At 42.2% G+C, this 17,313-nt stretch overlaps 1 protein-coding gene across 10 annotated transcripts in view; it reads left to right on the forward strand.

The window, feature by feature from the left end:
- The window catches only part of LOC128687321 (monocarboxylate transporter 12-like), a 69,445-nt gene that overhangs the window by 36,893 nt on the left and 15,239 nt on the right, over positions 1 to 17,313 (forward strand). For 6 of the 10 annotated variants that reach the window (XM_070092328.1, XM_070092380.1, XM_070092270.1 and 3 more), the window contains exons 4-6: positions 86 to 937; positions 1,636 to 1,827; positions 3,734 to 4,432. In XM_070092328.1, the coding sequence (XP_069948429.1) occupies positions 86 to 937; positions 1,636 to 1,827; positions 3,734 to 3,921 (1,232 nt within the window). In that variant the 3' untranslated portion in view covers positions 3,922 to 4,432. Of the gene's footprint in view, positions 1 to 85; positions 938 to 1,635; positions 1,828 to 3,733; positions 4,433 to 17,313 lie in introns of those variants that run through there. The other 4 variants (XM_070092629.1, XM_070092571.1, XM_070092512.1 and 1 more) reach the window with 3 other exon arrangements.

Raw genomic sequence — 17,313 nt, forward strand, 5'->3', positions numbered from 1 at the left:
ATATATATATTTATATATATACATAAAATTAATTTATTACATAATTATCATATAAATGTTTAACATAAAAACTCATGTTTAACAGGATTGTTTAGTGGCATAGGGTGCATACCGTGCTTTGTACTGATCCCCATGTACTTTGACCAGAAAAGAGGTCAAGCCATGGCCATCACGATGGCTGGTGTATGTCTTGGACAGATTGTGAGCCCTCCATTTGTTCGCTTCCTGCTGGAGCAATATTCTCTGAAGGGAGCCTGTCTTATTGTGAGTGCCCTTGTCTTCAACAGCTGCGTTGGAGCTTCCCTCTTCCAGCCTGTGGAATGGCACATGAATTCGCTTGACTTGGAGAACCATGCAATATTACCCAACTCTGATGATTGCGAAGGAGATAGTTACATAGTAACTGATGAGGGAAAGACGTTTGACACTCAGACAAGTGCTTTTGTGCCAGGTGAGGTTGAAAGGATCGTTCTGAGTGGAAGCAAAAGTAAACAAATGCGTAAGTGCTCCTCAGTGTCTATTGCCGCCTCTTTCATTGACTTAACTAGCATTTCACCTCTCAACTACAGTAATAACAAAGCTGTGCCACTCGAGAAAGAATATCCCGATGGAGCAGAGGTTCATGGAACGACTAGGATATGTCGTATTACTCGTTCTCTCATCGCAGACCTGAAGATCTTCAAGTCTTTTAAAGCACTCATTATTGCCACTGCTGGACTCTTGGTGGTCAATGGTTTCCTGAGTTTCTACATAATGGCGCCAGACGTCATCCAAAGCGCCGGCTACAATCTTGAGGACGCCGCATGGTGCTTATCCATCGGCTCCGTGACCAACCTCGTGGCTCGAATCAGCGCTGCGACTCTCTCAGACTGTTCCTGGTTCAACAAGAGAGTTGTTTACATGGGGGGAGCTAGCCTCATCGCTTCTAGTACCCTAGGTAAGTCTTGAGTGATTACTATATTGCTTCTAATTATCTGGGTAAGTCTTGAGAGCCAGTAACATTGTAACTAATACTGAACGTATGGTTTCAATTCTTATTATATTTTTGTTAGTATCCTGAGTTGGTTTTGAAGGCTCATTATTTTATTACTAGAATTTTAGGTAAAACTACAATGTTTCTTATATTGTTACTTGGTAGACCTTGAATTCCTTTTATGTAATAATAGTATATGTAACCCTTGAGTGACATTTATATTGATATTTATTATACAGGTAGGTTTTAAGTGTCTATTATATTGTTAGTAGTACTCTAGGCAGATACTGTCTCATGTGCAGTTTGAAGTGAGATATGACCGTAAGTTCCCGAGTAGTTGATGAGTCCCTCAATAAATATTGCAAGAAAACTAGAGCATATAGTATTTAAATTTATCTTATCGATGTTGTGAAGCAAATCAGAGACATTTGAAGTTGGTGTATTGTGCGCGGAGGTAAACAGACTTCTAATTGGGGCAATAGGACCCCAACAGAAAAATAGATCATACATAATGTCTGTCTTGAGTTCATCTGGGTTATTAACCCTTTAGTTTAATAATCCGAGTAAAGTTTTCATTGTTATTCTCCTCAATCCTAGGGAAGGCCTTCTGTAGGCCTGACTTTGTTTTGAAGGTGCCCATTTTGTAATTGGTCTTTCTCCAGTGTTCAGCTTCTTGAGAGACCTGACGTGGATGAATGTGACGATGGGGGTGTGGGGGTTCGGCGTAGGTGTCAACCTCTCTCTTTACTCCCTCATCATAGCAGAATACATGGGGTTAAAGAACATGGCAGCGATGTTTGGCGGCCAGTCCCTGCTCGCTGCTCTAGGTCACATTATTCTTGGACCGCTGCTAGGTATGAACAATTTCTAGCGTTTCTTTATCGTTTTGCCCATTTGTACATTGTAAGCACATACTGATCTATAATTTGTGGGTTAAAAGCTTCTTGCTTTTGCTTTTGTAGCATATTTTTATCATTAGTTTGACCCTTGAGCAGGTTACACTGAAGGTAAGTCATAATCTGGCCCAGTTTCTGATTTCAGATTGGTGATATTGCAGGCTAAATAGTACATCACACTGTTTGTTGCTATTTTAATTGAAAATCTAACACTACTGCAGGACAAGACCATAAGAGTGGAGTAGCGCTGCTGCACTCCAACAAACTCTTCCCTCATGCATTTCTCTTACATATCTTTTGCAATTGTCAATCAATATATCTCCATATCTTTCAGAATCCACATTTTATCCAAATTATATTTATTCCTGTGAGTTCTGCCTTGGTTAGATATTTTCAGCACTTTTTTATTTTCTCCTTTAATTATTCCTATTTCCCCCTCTCTTACATTACTTCATTCACCTCCCACTTAATTTTATGTCTGTCTACGAACAGTAAGTTTAATGTTCTTAACGTATTTTCGTAGGAAGATTTAGATTTTGCCACCGAAGTGGCTAGTTTATTGTGCACCCCATATCCATCCTGTGGACGGTAGCGCGAGAGCATATGGATACACAAAAGGCCTAGGAACTAGGCCCCAAAGGGTTAACAGGAATACATATGGATTTATATCTACATATCTATAGTTCACTTATCTGTTAGAAGCAAATTTAGGAAATTTGCTTAGTATATCTGGTATCTTATTTTCATTAATAAGATATCTTGACATGTCACATAGGTTATTATACTGTCTGTCTCTGTATTCCTCAATGAGTGGACAATTAAGCACATAGTGTTCAAGAGAGTGACCATATGCCTGATCACATAATTTACATTTAGTTTGATCATCATCTGTGTGTCTCCCAAACTGCCAGAAGTACTTGTAACCAAGCCTAAGCCTGGCCACTACAACATCAGTCAGTCTGTTCACATTGCAAGTTGCTCCATAAACATACTTATCTACGTTCATGTTATCATAGTGGGTTATAGGTCTACTCAGGCTTCTAACTGCATTCCTATAACAATCATTTTCATTATTTACTTCTCTCCTAATATTATTCCTAATGCTAGACACAGTTATACCAAAGTTATATTCTACATTCTCCTTCTCGATACTCTTCTTGGCTAACATATCAACTTTATCATGAAGGAGTAATCCAATGTGTGATGGGATCCATAGCAATTGTACATTAATTCCTTTGTCCCTAATTTTTGAGTATCTATACCTGGCTTCCCCAATGAGCATGTTGTTGGAGTCATTATATGAGCCAAGAGCCTTCAATGATGACATAGAATCAGTAATGATGATAGAGTCAAGCTCAGTGTCATAGGTTAGCTTCAGCGCCATTAGGATTGCAAACAATTCAGTTTGCAGTAGGAAAGGTTTCAAACACTGGGAATAATATTTCTCATCTTTTCCTGTATATTTTCCAGGGCATTCATGTCAATATTGTGATAAGGAAACAAGAAATGTCCCTCTTAAACAAAATGAAGCCCTACCAGTGATGTGCATATTCCTAGTATAACCTAAGGATTTCTTTTTACGTATATCTCTTGGCCAAAAACTAAAGCAATGCATGAGCATCATTACAATGCACTGTTGTCTTGGCTTCATAGTCCTGCTAACTAGAGCTCCTGAATCCTTCATCTTTTTGAAGGCAGTAGCCCAGTGACACTGCGAGTCCCAGCTTGATATTACAGGTCACATTATGATATAATTGATATCTGTAACACGAACTTACGTCATTTTACAGTTCGAGTTTATTTATTAATAAACCCGAACTACAGCTACAGCTCACTGCAAGCTACGGTCTCGGTTTCTTTTAAGGATTGGTTCGAGATGTGAGTGGAAGCTACGCCGTGGCCATGCAGGTCATGTCCCTCGAAGTCTCCCTCTCTGTCGTGTTTTGGGTGTTCATGCCCTTAGCTGTCGCCCACGACAAGAGGAAGGAGGAATCACGAGTATCAGCCAGTAGTGGGGATATCATAGTGCGATATACAGGAGACAAGTGTTAATCAGCACTCATGATGATTGTTAATACAGATAATCACCAAATCATCACCAATGTTATAACGAAGATTGTGTGTGTCACAGAATATTCCATATTATCAAGCAGTATGAAGTGTAGTGGCAAATATTTTAAGTACAGTAACATAAAATTAATAGATAAAACTTGAATAGGTACCAGATTTGTCATTAATCGGTTACATCTGCAATTAATAATTATAAAGTGTGAGGAATATATACAGTACTTCAGAGGCACTTATTATAGAGTAATTTATTATAATTATATAGCTAACTGTTTCTGGAGAAATACCCTACACACACACACACACACACACACACACACACACACACACACACACACACACAGTGAAGAGGCGAAGCCAGGAGCTATGAATCGACCTTGCAATTAGGTGAATACACACATAATCTGCCATTTTGTATTATAAAGCAATGGGGATTTTGCCATTTAAGATGTTTTACTTGTTTTTAGATGTTTTAATTAATAAAAGGAATCAAGAATTTAGATTTGAATTATAGAGGGAACTATCGAATATCTGTTCTTATTTACAATATTATTCCTCACATTGATATAGACACCAATGAAGTATAATGCGATCCTTTATTAAAAACATTTCGCCTACACACTGGGCTTTATTAGGTCACAAACCATGTTCAACCAGGAACATGTTGATTCTGCCATATTATGAAGTCCTTTTTGATATATCTTCTCAACTTAAAAACTCTAGAATCCAGGTTCTATATAATCTTTATATAAAATAGTATCCATTTAAGAATTCCCCCAAATGCCCATCTCTGTGTTTATAAGCTTCCATGTACAAAACGCAACAAAAAAAAAAAAAAATTGTTTGAGAAAAACTGGAAAAAGTCTTGATCTAAGATTACAGCAATATACATGCAACATTAGAACCGGGCAAGCGTCTAATGATCTGCTTATCCATGCAAGATATTTTTAACTACCCAGTAAATTTTCAAAAGTTGTAACAAGCAGGAAAGTTGTAACAAGCAGGAAAGTTGTAACAAGCAGGAAAGTTGTAACAAGCAGGAAAGTTGTAACAAGCAGGAAAGTTGTAACAAGCAGGAAAGTTGTAACAAGCAGGAAAGTTGTAACAAGCAGGAAAGTTGTAACAAGCAGGAAAATTGTAACAAGCAGGAAAGTTGTAACAAGCAGGAAAGTTGTAACAAGCAAGAAAGTTGTAACAAGCAGGAAAGTTGTAACAAGCAGGAAAGTTGTAACAAGCAAGAAAGTTGTAACAAGCAGGAAAGTTGTAACAAGCAAGAAAGTTGTAACAAGCAGGAAAGTTGTAACAAGCAGGAAAGTTGTAACAAGCAGGAAAGTTGTAACAAGCAAGAAAGTTGTAACAAGCAGGAAAGTTGTAACAAGCAGGAAAATTGTAACAAGCAGGAAAGTTGTAACAAGCAGGAAAGTTGTAACAAGCAAGAAAGTTGTAACAAGCAGGAAAGTTGTAACAAGCAGGAAAATTGTAACAAGCAGGAAAGTTGTAACAAGCAGGAAAGTTGTAACAAGCAGGAAAGTTGTAACAAGCAAGAAAGTTGTAACAAGCAGGAAAGTTGCAAGCAGGAAAGTTGTAACAAGCAGGAAAGTTGTAACAAGCAGGAAAGTTGTAACAAGCAGGAAAGTTGTAACAAGCAGGAAAGTTGTAACAAGCAGGAAAGTTATAACAAGCAAGAAAGTTGTAACAAGCAGGAAAGTTGTAACAAGCAGGAAAGTTGTAACAAGCAAGAAAGTTGTAACAAGCAGGAAAGTTGTAACAAGCAAGAAAGTTGTAACAAGCAGGAAAGTTGTAACAAGCAGGAAAGTTGTAACAAGCAAGAAAGTTGTAACAAGCAGGAAAGTTGTAACAAGCAGGAAAGTTGTAGCAAGCAGGAAAGTTGTAACAAGCAGGAAAGTTGTAACAAGCAGGAAAATTGTAACAAGCAGGAAAGTTGTAACAAGCAGGAAAGTTGTAACAAGCAGGAAAGTTGTAACAAGCAGGAAAGTTGTAACAAGCAGGAAAGTTGTAACAAGCAGGAAAGTTGTAACAAGCAGGAAAGTTGTAACAAGCAGAAAAGTTGTAACAAGCAAGCTAATTGTTGAACGAAGTAGAATAGAATCAAGTTTTATATAAAATAGTCCTGATTACAATTTGAACGTAAGTCCAAGACTGTACAAATTAGATTAATTTATGAGGATTAATTATGAGGATTATAAGTTATTTTTTTTATTAACACAACGGCCATCTCCCACAAAGGCAGGTGGCCCGAAGAAGAAAAACTTTTACCATCACTATCTTGCCAGAGGCGCGCTTACACTACAGTTATAAAACTGCAACATTAACACCCCTTCTTCAGAGTGCAAGCACTGTACTTCGCATCTCCAGGACTCAAGTCCGACCTGCCGGTTTCCCTGAATCCCTTCATAAATGTTACCTTGCTCACACTCCAACAGCATATCAATTCCTTAAAACCATTTGCCTTCATTCGCACCTATTTAACACGCTCACGCCAAGCCTCTCTCACACAAAACCTCCTTTACACCCTCTCTCCAACTTTTCCTAGGCAGACCCCTTCCCTCCACTACAGATTTTATACACTCCATGTATAAGTTATGTTGAAAAAATTCTCCTTTACCTGACATGTCAATCTTGAATTTAACCTGACATATAACCTGTTAGGTATAAGGACACATGTGCAACTGATGCGACATTTTTATTGTGGCAACGTTTCGCCCTCCAGGACCTTTGTCAAGCCGTAACCTGAATATAAACTTCAGAACAATGGACATGTATCTCCCATGTTCAGAGAGTAAGGTCAGTATAATTTCTTTCTTCTGTTTAAAGAGTTTAAGTTGCTTAAGCTAGAGGTACCAGGATACGTACAACATCCTCGAATTGTCGGATGCTAATTAAACCAGGTAAAGAAGGCAAGAAACATCATATCGGTAATAATCTACCAGACAAATAACTATTATCAAGGAATTTAAAATCGGAAGAATCGGTGAAATGCAAACCTTAAATTTCATAGAGCACTGTAAATATGACTTCTCTTTATTTTGTTATGAGATGTATTCTGCTTGGGAAATGCAGCCTGCCTGGCATAGTTGAACACTTTTACAGCGTAGGGCACGGAATAAAATAATTAAGAGGGTATGTATATTTCTTATGATCACCTTAATTTTATGAGAGTAGTGAGACGATTCTATAAATATCTTAAAATCTTCTGCCCCTATTCACCTAACAGTTAATAGATACCTAGGAGTTGGTAGATTGTTACGAGTCCTATTTTTAGGGATGGACCTATGAATTCCAACAGAAATAAAATATAATGTTTGGCTTTCATGGGTTATCAATTCTTGTTATTAATAGTTTAAATAAAATATTATTCTTAACCCCTCTCCAATCCTCATAACTGCATACGACTGATTTCACTGGTTTCTTATATCAGACGCTGCTTCACATATTCTTAAAAATGTGATGTGTATCAAAACAATGTTACAAAGGCAGAATGGGCATTTTATTAAGGCAATATTTTCCTTGTAAACCAATATTTTTCAAGTCAATTGAGAATACATGGATAATGCTGGTGTAGTGAGTAGGATCGTAGAAGAGGAGCCGATGACTGTACGTGTGAATAACTGTGAAGTGTGGAGTGGTATACAGAGCAAGAACGATGTAGCAAGGTGAAAATTCCTTTACCCTGTTATCTGTGAGATTGTGTAAGTGTTGAAGAATAGAGTTCAGTTTAATGGCTACTAATAAATCCAAATGGTACTTGGAACAAAGTCTCGTGAGTTTACAGTTAACTCTCAGAAGCACATAGGAAGCTGGGAAAATGTTGTGATTGATTCTTGTCTCAGAGTCTGTTCATTGATTTCGTGTTTGCACAAGTGTCCCTGGGTTCAAGGGGTTGACTAGGGATCTGGACCTCTGCAGCCATCTCGGGAACTGTGTCTGTGGTGTAGACTAAACATAATATCTGATGTATCATTACCTTTACAGCCGTTGTTGGACCACGGTGTCAGAAGTACAAAGTCGAGCATAAAACACTGATACACATAGAAAGTGTTGACAATATTGCGATTGCATTCATCTGTGTTTGTCCATGGATGTGTGGAGGGTGTCGCTGGTTTCTAAAGCGAGGTTCTCAGCTCACTCTTGAAGACAGGTCTATCCCGGTTAGAAAAACGGAAGACTCAAGTATCGGGGCTGGGCCGGGAAACGTCTGAGAGGCTCCATCACTCAATCAATCAATCAACTTTATTCTCTATAAAGATTACAATGCGGGTTTTACAGATTTTGGATATTGTGTGGTTTACATGTTATAAAATACTAATTACGGAGGGGGCCACTAGGACACCTAGCATGGCTAGGCATTTCGGGCAGACTTAGATTAATTTTTAACTTTAAATTAATACAGATTATGGAGTAAGCTGGTATTAAGGCTAAGTGACTACATTATAGTTTGTGAGTTTAGCAATGTAAATGCTTTTGTTTTGGTACAATGCACAGGTTCTATATTGTAATATCACAGGCAAACTTATGACTAGTTAGGATTCATTATTTTATGATTAAGATTCGTATTTCTGTGATTATAGTCAATGGGTGAGTGAATGTAAGTGTGAACCACCAGGTGGTTTTCATGTAGTTAGTTGTCAGGGTGTATCGGGGAGATAAGATGTTGTCTAACGGTAGTTTTGAAGGTGATGAATGTGTCTGCAGTTCTAGAGCTTTCAGGTAGGGTGTTCCAGATTTTAGGCCCTTTGACACACATAGAATTTTTGTAAAGGTTTAGTCGGACACGGGGAATGTCATAGACATTTTTGTGTCTGGTGTTATGCCTGTGGGTCCTGTCATAACTATCAAGAAAGCGTCTTAGGTCAAGGTTAACATTAGAATTTAAGGTTATGTAGGAGTAGATTGCACAGTAGTAAGTGTGGATGCTCTGAATGGGGAGTAAGTTTAGATCTATGAATAGTGGGGGGGATGTTGCCAGGGATGGGATTTAGTGATTATCCTTACTGAAGCTTTTTGTTGGATTATTATTGGCTTTAGGCGTGTTGCTGCAGTTGATCCCCAAGCACAAATAGCATAGGTGAGGTATGGATAAATAAGTGAATGGTATAGTGTGAGAAATGCAGTTTGCGGCTCGTAGTATCGTATCTTGGAGAGGATTCCAACGTTTTGGATACTTTTTTTGTTATGTGTTGGATATGTGTTGGTTGCCTGATGCAACCAAGAAGAAATATAAGGACGGTCCAAATACTCTGTATAGGTAGTAATCATTGTCAGCATTCCTCGCCTAGCTTTCTGGGTGAGCGGTTGCTCCTCGCATCTCTCTGCCAACAGCCAAGCAAACAACCCAATGCTCGCCATGGTCTTTAGCATTCGTCGAAGGGTGAACACTGTGGGTATTGAATTAGTGCGTGGGTCCATCACGCCTATGAGAGCCCAAAATTTGTTGCCCTTGATTCTGGTGGGAAACTTACGGCATCGACGACAGAGATCTATATGGCGTGGCATTAAATGGATCGTTTTGCATATTCGTGAAACTGCTATGTGCTCAGACGTACGAGGGTCTCGTTGCACAGTTTCAAGATCTCGGTATGGAAGTGTCCTCGGAAGTGAACGTACGGCTCGTGGATGTCACTCAACAGTATACGTGGGTGAGGGTGAGGAATGTGCTTTTTGAGGCGACCGAGGTGGACATTCGCCGGGCTTTTGACAGATATGGTGTCATACATGTTGCCCAACAGGGAAAATGGGCGTCGGGGGCGTATGCCGGGTTTCCTGAGAGGAGTTACACTATCAAAATGACTCTCCGACAACCCATCCCGTCCTATGTCTTCTGGGATGATTTTAGAACTCAAGTCATGGTGACGTTTGCTGGGCACAGGCGGACATGTCGAATTTGTAGTGACTTCGATCATGTTGCAGCTGAGTGCGGCCAGGGAACCCAGCTGGTGTTGCGCCCACAGGAGCTGGGCGGGTGGTGCCTGAGCCCACCCAGGAGGAAGAGGACGGGCGTGGTCGTCTTTGGAGCAAGATCGTGGAGGCTAAGGGGGTGGAGCCTACCCTGGATGAGCTGATTTCAGAGCAGCCAGCGCCACTGGTAGAGCAGCGGGAATCTGAGGGCGTTTTGGCCTTCACAGAGACGGTGGAGACAATGTTGCACTCGTTATTCCAGTCGCCCGAGGAGGTTACAGTTGCTGGGCCTGTGGGTGGCCCAGGGCCTGCACCTGAGCAGATATCTGGGCAGGAGGTGGCTGTGGGTGCTGTTGCACAAGTAGCGGATGAGCAGAAGCCTGGTGAGGCTGTTGAGCGGTCCATAGTGGTGGAGGTGCACCGCCAGGAGGATCCAGGTTCATCAAATGGGCAGCGGCGACGTCCGACTCTGACATGTGTCAACGCCCGCCCAACGTCTGGGGAAGAAGATCTGGATGGAGAAGGATGGAAGTGGGGAGGGGGGAACGCTACAGCTCCAGGTGGAGAAGGGTGGCCCTGGAGTTTCGAGTGGTGTGAGGGGCAAGGGAGGTGTGAAAGGCCCTGGTGAGCTTGCGAACGGATCTGTGGAATGGAGGGGGCGTAAGCATTAGCAGGCTTCAGGTGTATGACGCTGAATGCTAATGGACTGTGCTGATATGTCGCTGGCGTGAGTGGTCGTGAAAGAAAGGATGTGTGTGGCAGCCACAGGCGCCTGAGTGCGCTAAGGTGGGCCAGTATGATGGGTGGAAGTATTTACTAGAGTACTTGGGGGCCTGCAAGCCCTTCCTGGGGTTTTCGGCATCAATCTGTGCTGAGTGGGCGTTTGGTGTGCAAATACACGGCAATTATTTTTACTTTAAGCAGTTTCTGTAAGAAACTTCTTTTTCTTAAATTCACCATTATTCATTATGCTACATAAGTGCCCCGTGTGGTGTTTTAATTTTGTGTGTGTTGTTAAATGCATAGGAAGTTCTGCATCAGGATGGCAGCCACCTGTATGTTCGGGTGTGGGCTGGTTTTATTGTTATCTAGAATTGTCACAGTGTTGCAGTATCTAGGTGGGGAAGGGGAAGGGGAGTATCCAACAGACATTGTTGTGAGTGTTCATAATTGTATGTTTTTTTGTGGGGTTTGGAACATGAGGTTGATGTATGTTGTTTTGACTATTTGTTCATGTCATTGTTTAGCCTTGGAACTGTGTTGAGCATAATTGTGCATCATGTAATGTGTTTTTAAATAAAAAAAATCACTCTCAGCAGTGTCTAAGCATGCTGGATATAAGAGGCCTACAATACTGACTAGTTGCAGAGCAGAATGGACACTGTATTAAGACGGCATTATTTTAATAAAATATTAATTTTTTCCTTTGTATCTGTTTTACAGCTTGTCGATATTTTCTGCCTTTTACTCCCTGTGTGTTCGTGTTTACTTTCTAACCACCCTGAAGCTGAAGAAGTACTTCCTTACTTCCCTGTGACTCATTTGCGACTAAGTTTTATTTACATGCTTCATTGTTCCTGATCTCTACTTTTCAAACGGTCTTTCCCTGTATTACCACTTTTAATGAGCATCGTCTACGTTAGTATTATGTCTTTCGTGTTTTTCTCGCATCACTAGGGTCGACTTTTCACAGGTAAGTCCCCAAAACACCTGCACCAGTCTTGTGTAAATTTGGACTTTACATTCGTCTCTCGACCTGCAGGGAGAGAGGACGCTTCTACAGTTTCTCTTGCACACCACTTGATGAGGAAAACATAGCATTAGCACCAAGATGGTGGACCGAATGAGCCGGTGCATAAATACTGTCTGCATCGAGCTGATCAGGGGATCTTTAAGCAGTGCCACGATGAACGTTCTCCTGCCAGACATTATCAGGGACGTTTATGGAATCCCCAATGAAGAGTTGTATGGTGTGGCGCTAAATGGTATGTCAAGGGTCTTCGTGAAGTTCATGAGGGCCGACTTCTACTTCAGCATCGTCGACGAATTTCAAGAAAGGAGGATGAGCGTCAATTCGGCAGTGAAAGTATGCTTGCATGATGTTTCTAAGTATTTTACTTGGGTGAAGGTACAGAATGTACCTTTTGAAGCGACAGCATACAGCCTACAGGATGTGTTCAGTGGTTATGGGACTGTACACTTGGTGAGCATGGGAATGTGGAGGGACGGTCCCTACGAGGGGCTGCCGGAAGGATCCTTCACACTGAAAATGACCCTGAGGAGGCCGATACCATCGTACGTCACATTGCATGGTTATAGAACTCAGGTTTTTGTACACTGTGCGGGGCAACAGAAGACGTGCCGTTTATGTGGCTCTTATGAGCATATGGCGGCACAATGCCCCAGAAGACAGGGTCCTAGGGTTCCAGAAAAAGCTTCTGAAGACAAGCAGTTAGAAGCCTTGGACGTTATGACGGGTGATGTGGAAGGCCGGGGCAAGGGCCTATGGAGTGAGGAGGTTGAATGAGCAGAGGTGGCTTTGGAGACGTGTGTTACACTACCAGAGGAAACGGGGGGGGGGATATCGCTGTCAGACAGACCTTTAGGTACTACAGATTCAGCTCAGGAAGGGATTTTGGAGGCTGTGCTGAAGGATTTTTTGGAAGAGTCGGAGCATGGTGTGGAAGGCAATGTGAGGTTAGGTAATGTCAAGGTGATGGACGATCAGAAACTGGGTAAGGAAGACTTGAGTGAGGTTAGGATGGAGAGCAATGTGGTGATGGAGGTCCATCAAGAAGATGTGACTGAAGAAGATGTGTGTAGAGGGTAGCTTTCACAAGAGATCAGCGGGGGCATCAGACATGGATGAGGTCCTCACACCAGCACAGCAGCCTGGGAAGAAGGTTTGGGCAGCTGTGGTGGAAAAGGGGAGACAGGGAGGGGGAGGAGCAATGGAAAGATTGGAGGGAAGGGACAGGAAGGGGTTGGAGGGCAGGGATGAGGGATTGCTAGAGATGGACCGAGACCTATGAAAGGAGGATCAAGTAAGCCTCAGCAGCATAGGGGTAAGCCGCCATTCTTGTAATTTCAAGTGTGTAACTTTCAATGTAAACGGTCTTAAGACCGAGGTCAAGAGGGCATGGTTAGAGTGGTTTTTAAGGAGATTTAGTATTGATGTCTGTTTTTTGCAGGAACATAACCATAGGTTAGGATGTGAGTTGGTTTTGAAAGGATATAGGTTGTTTACCAGTGATGCTTTGAGGTTGAAAGGAGGTGTGGCTGTGGCGGTAAAGGAGACCAGTCCTTTGCGTATCATGGGTTGGGAGGAGGGGGGGTGGGCGGGTTGTGTGGGTGGATGGGTTTTGGGGGGCCGGAAGGGTTTGTTTTGTAGGTGTGTACATGCCAGCAACTAGTAACGCTAGGGTGAAGGTGGATTTTGTGCGCAATGTCTTGTTGTATCATTTGAGAGGTTTGCCGGCTATTACAGTGCTTGGCAGGGATTGGAATTGTGTAATTAGGAATGGGGATGTGGTTCCGAGGGGAGCGGGTTGTGTTTTGGGGGCTCTGAGAGACGTTTTGCGGGATGTTGGAGTGGTAGATGTGGTGGGGAGTAGAGGATATGGAGTGGAGCATACTTTTATCCGTAGGGGATATGAGGCACGGTTAGATAGAATTTATATTAGGCAGGGAATAGGTGTGGAGAGGGTGAGGACTATAGATATGGGTTTTTCTGATCATCGTGCTATTATAGCAGATTTGAGGGTAGATGGTACAGTGTGAGTTTATAAGGGATACTGGAAATTGAATGTGAGGCTCCTTAGGGACGAGGGTGACGCTACAGGATTTGAGGATTGTTGGAAATGCTTTTGGAAGACTAGGAATAGGGAGATGGATTTGATGGATTGGTGGGAAATGAGAGCTAAAGTTGGAATAGCGAATTTTTTAAAGTACAGGGTAAGGAGATGGTGAGGTGGAGCTATGGTCTACAAAATTATTTTGAAGGTCAGTTAAATGACTGTTATGCAGAGGAACAGGTGGGGCGGAGCGAGGACATGGAACGTTTGCGAAATAGGTTGGCGGAAATTCATAATGGAAAGTTTGAGGCAATTAGAGCCAGGGCGGGGTTGGAGGATGTTTTAAGGGGGGATAGGCCGTCGGGATTTGTACTCAGGAAGTTAAAGGAAAGGCAGACGAAAACCACCTTGGTGTATATAGTGGCAGGAACAGGGGGGAGGTGGATTTGAGGAGGGTCAAGGCCTATCAACCATGGAACATATTAGTTTGTATGCCGATTTCTGGTTTAGGGAGAAATGGAGGAGGGTTGGCGGGGGAGTGGGTGAGGGACGTTTTGGGGATGAGGGGTTTAATAGGGTTATAAGTGAGCAGGACAGTGACAGACTCGAGAGTAGTATTAGTGTAGAGGAGGTGGAGGAGGCAGTTTTTGGGCTGCGCCAGGGTAAAACCCCTGGGATAGGTGGCATACCCAACGATTTTTATAGGTATCATTGGGGGAGTGTACGGCATTGTCTGGTGGGGGTTTTGAATTGTATGTTAAGTAGTGGGAGGATGGGAAAATCGCGAAGAACGGGTGTCGCGGTTTTAGTGCCAAAAAAGAAGGAATGCAGAGTTTTGAATGATTACCGTGCGATTACGTTAATGTGCTCGGATTACAAGATTTTTGCTAAGATTTTAGGCGACGGAATGAGGAAAGTGTTGGGTTTAGTGTTACAGAGGGGGCAGTTGGGGATTCCGAGGAGAAGGATGAGGGATAGACATGGTTTTATTAGGGATTTTCTAGAGAGTTGTACAGGAGAGGGAATACTATGTTTAGATTGGGAGAACGCATATGATTGCGTGGACAGAGATTTCTTAGGGGTTTGCTTAGAGAGGTTTGAGTTTCAGGAGGGGGTAGTGAGGTGGGTGAACACCCTGTATGCTGAGGCAGAGGTGAGGGTACAAGTCAATGGGAGGTTGGGTGAAAGTGTACCAATGGAGAGAGGTTTAAGGCAGGGTTGCCCACTATCACAGCTGCTTTTTGCATGTGCGTAGAACCCTTTCTATGAGTCTGTTGAGCGGGTGATGGACGAACAGGAGATGGAGGGGGGTGCAAAGGGGGCATCGTTGGGTATGTGGATGATACTACTGTTTTGCTACGGGGTAAGGAGGAGCTAAGGAGGGTGGGTAGAATGATTCAGATGTTTGGTATGAATACGGGGATGCGAGTTAATACGGTGAAATCAAGGTTACTAGAGGTGGGTAATTGGATGGGGGGGGGGCTTGGGGTTGGGGTTAGGATGGACAGTGGTTGATAGAATCAGGGTATGTGAAATATGGTATATGGAGGGGGTGCAGGCCTGCAGAAGGGTAAATTCGGAGTCTGTCACGGGTAAGGCATTAGGTAGACTGGGAGGTTTAAGTGCGAGGGACCTAGCTTTACATCATAGGGTAGTGGTGGTAAATTCACTTGTCTATAGCAAGGTATGGGGGGTGGCAGAGGTTTTTCCCTTAGAAGTACAGGACATTGCAGAAATGCAGAGGAGGGTGCTAAAGGAGGTAGTTATGACGGATGTTCAAAGAGGGGGTTTAGGTTTGTTGCCTTTAGGGCTGAGAGTAATGGCTATATATATCAAGCGGAGGTATATTAGGGAAGGGGGTGTGAGGGGAGCTAACGTAGGAAGAGTTATGGAGGAGGCACGTAAATGGTGGAGTGGCAAGGACCTGCGGGTTTGTGAAGATATATTAAGATTTTTATTGACAGTGCAACAGGCGGATAACATCAAAGTGAAAAGGTTGGTGAGAGTAGTGGGAGGTCAGGGAATTTTGCAAGGGGTAGCCGTGAATCCAACGTATGATTGGGGGGTTATTTGGAAGGATTTTAGTAAGCTTAGGATACCGGCTAGGGTAAGAGAATTAGTGTACCGTTTCATCATGGGGATTCTGGTGTTAAGATGTATGGGGTTGGTGGAAGAGGCTTTTTGTCAGTTTTGTGATGATGTTGAAACAGTGTTTCATGTGGCCTTTTTTTGTCCCTCCTTGGAGGGGGTGGGATCATGGATGGGTGGGGTTATCAGATTGTTGGGGGGGACGTTTGCCGCTATTAAGGGCTTTACTATTAGATGTAAGGGGAGTGCCTAGGGACGTGGGACGGGCTATAATGTATGTCATAGTAGATTATCTGGATATCTCATGGGGAATGAGGGAATTAAGATCAGGCATAATCACAGATAATACCACAGACCATTACCCTACCTTCCTCATAACAAACCTTGGCAAATTACCCCTAGACACTACTAAAGTCACTTTCAGACTTCACAATGAGGCAGCTATCAATAACTTCACAGCAGCAGTGGCAAACATTGACTGGCACACTGAGCTAGAAATCTATACAGATATTGATGAATGTATTAATAATTTTCTAAAAAAGACCCAATACCTCTATAACAAGCACTGCCCTAAAATAACTAAACAGATGACTGCAAAGAGACTGAACAGTCCCTGGCTGACACCCAGTATCCTCAAATCCATAAATACAAAGCACCTATATGAAAAACAGTACAGAATGGGCCACATAACCAGAGACCAAACAAAACGTTACTCATCAATCCTAACCAGCCTAATAAGAAGGGCTAAAAAATTGTATTATGAGAACAAATTATCCAACTTACGAGGTGACATAAAAAAGACCTGGAAAACCCTATCAGAAATACTAGGAACAAAAAAGATAACACGAAATAGCGAAATTGAATTAACAAAACCAGATGAACCCCAATTCCCACCTACTGAAACAGCAAACAGACTCAATGATTTCTTCTCCACTGTAGGAAAAAACCTTGCCAACAAAATCCCAAGCTCAGATACCCCACCCAATGACTACCTCACTGGCAACTACCCGAACACACTGTTCCTAGCTCCGACTAACCCAACTGAAGTCTCCCTTATTATCAACAAACTAAAAAACAAGACAGGAGATTTAAATACCTTACCACCCATTACATACAAAAAAGTGTCACAGGTACTATCACCAATCACTGCAACACTCTTTAACAAATCCATTGAATCCTCTACCTTTCCTACAGTTCTCAAAATAGCAAGGGTCACCCCGATCCATAAAGGAGGAGACCACACAGACTTAAATAACTATAGGCCAATATCCAACTTACACCCTCTCTCTAAATCTTTGAAAAATTAATCCATAAGCGTATCTATTCCTACATCATCTCCCACAACATACTCAGCCCCTGTCAATTTGGGTTCAGGCCTAATAAAAATACTAATAATGCTATTATCCACATGCTAGAACATATTTATACAGCAATAGAGAAAAAAGAAGTCCCACTGGTGATCTTCATTGCCTTGCGTAAAGCTTTTGATACAGTTGACCATAACTTGCTCCACATAAAATTGTCGCACTATGGTATAAGAGGGCACTCCCTCAACTACCTAAAGTCATACCTCAGCAAC

Source organism: Cherax quadricarinatus, chromosome 1 (assembly GCF_038502225.1).
Source record: "Cherax quadricarinatus isolate ZL_2023a chromosome 1, ASM3850222v1, whole genome shotgun sequence".
Classification (NCBI taxonomy): domain Eukaryota; kingdom Metazoa; phylum Arthropoda; class Malacostraca; order Decapoda; family Parastacidae; genus Cherax; species Cherax quadricarinatus.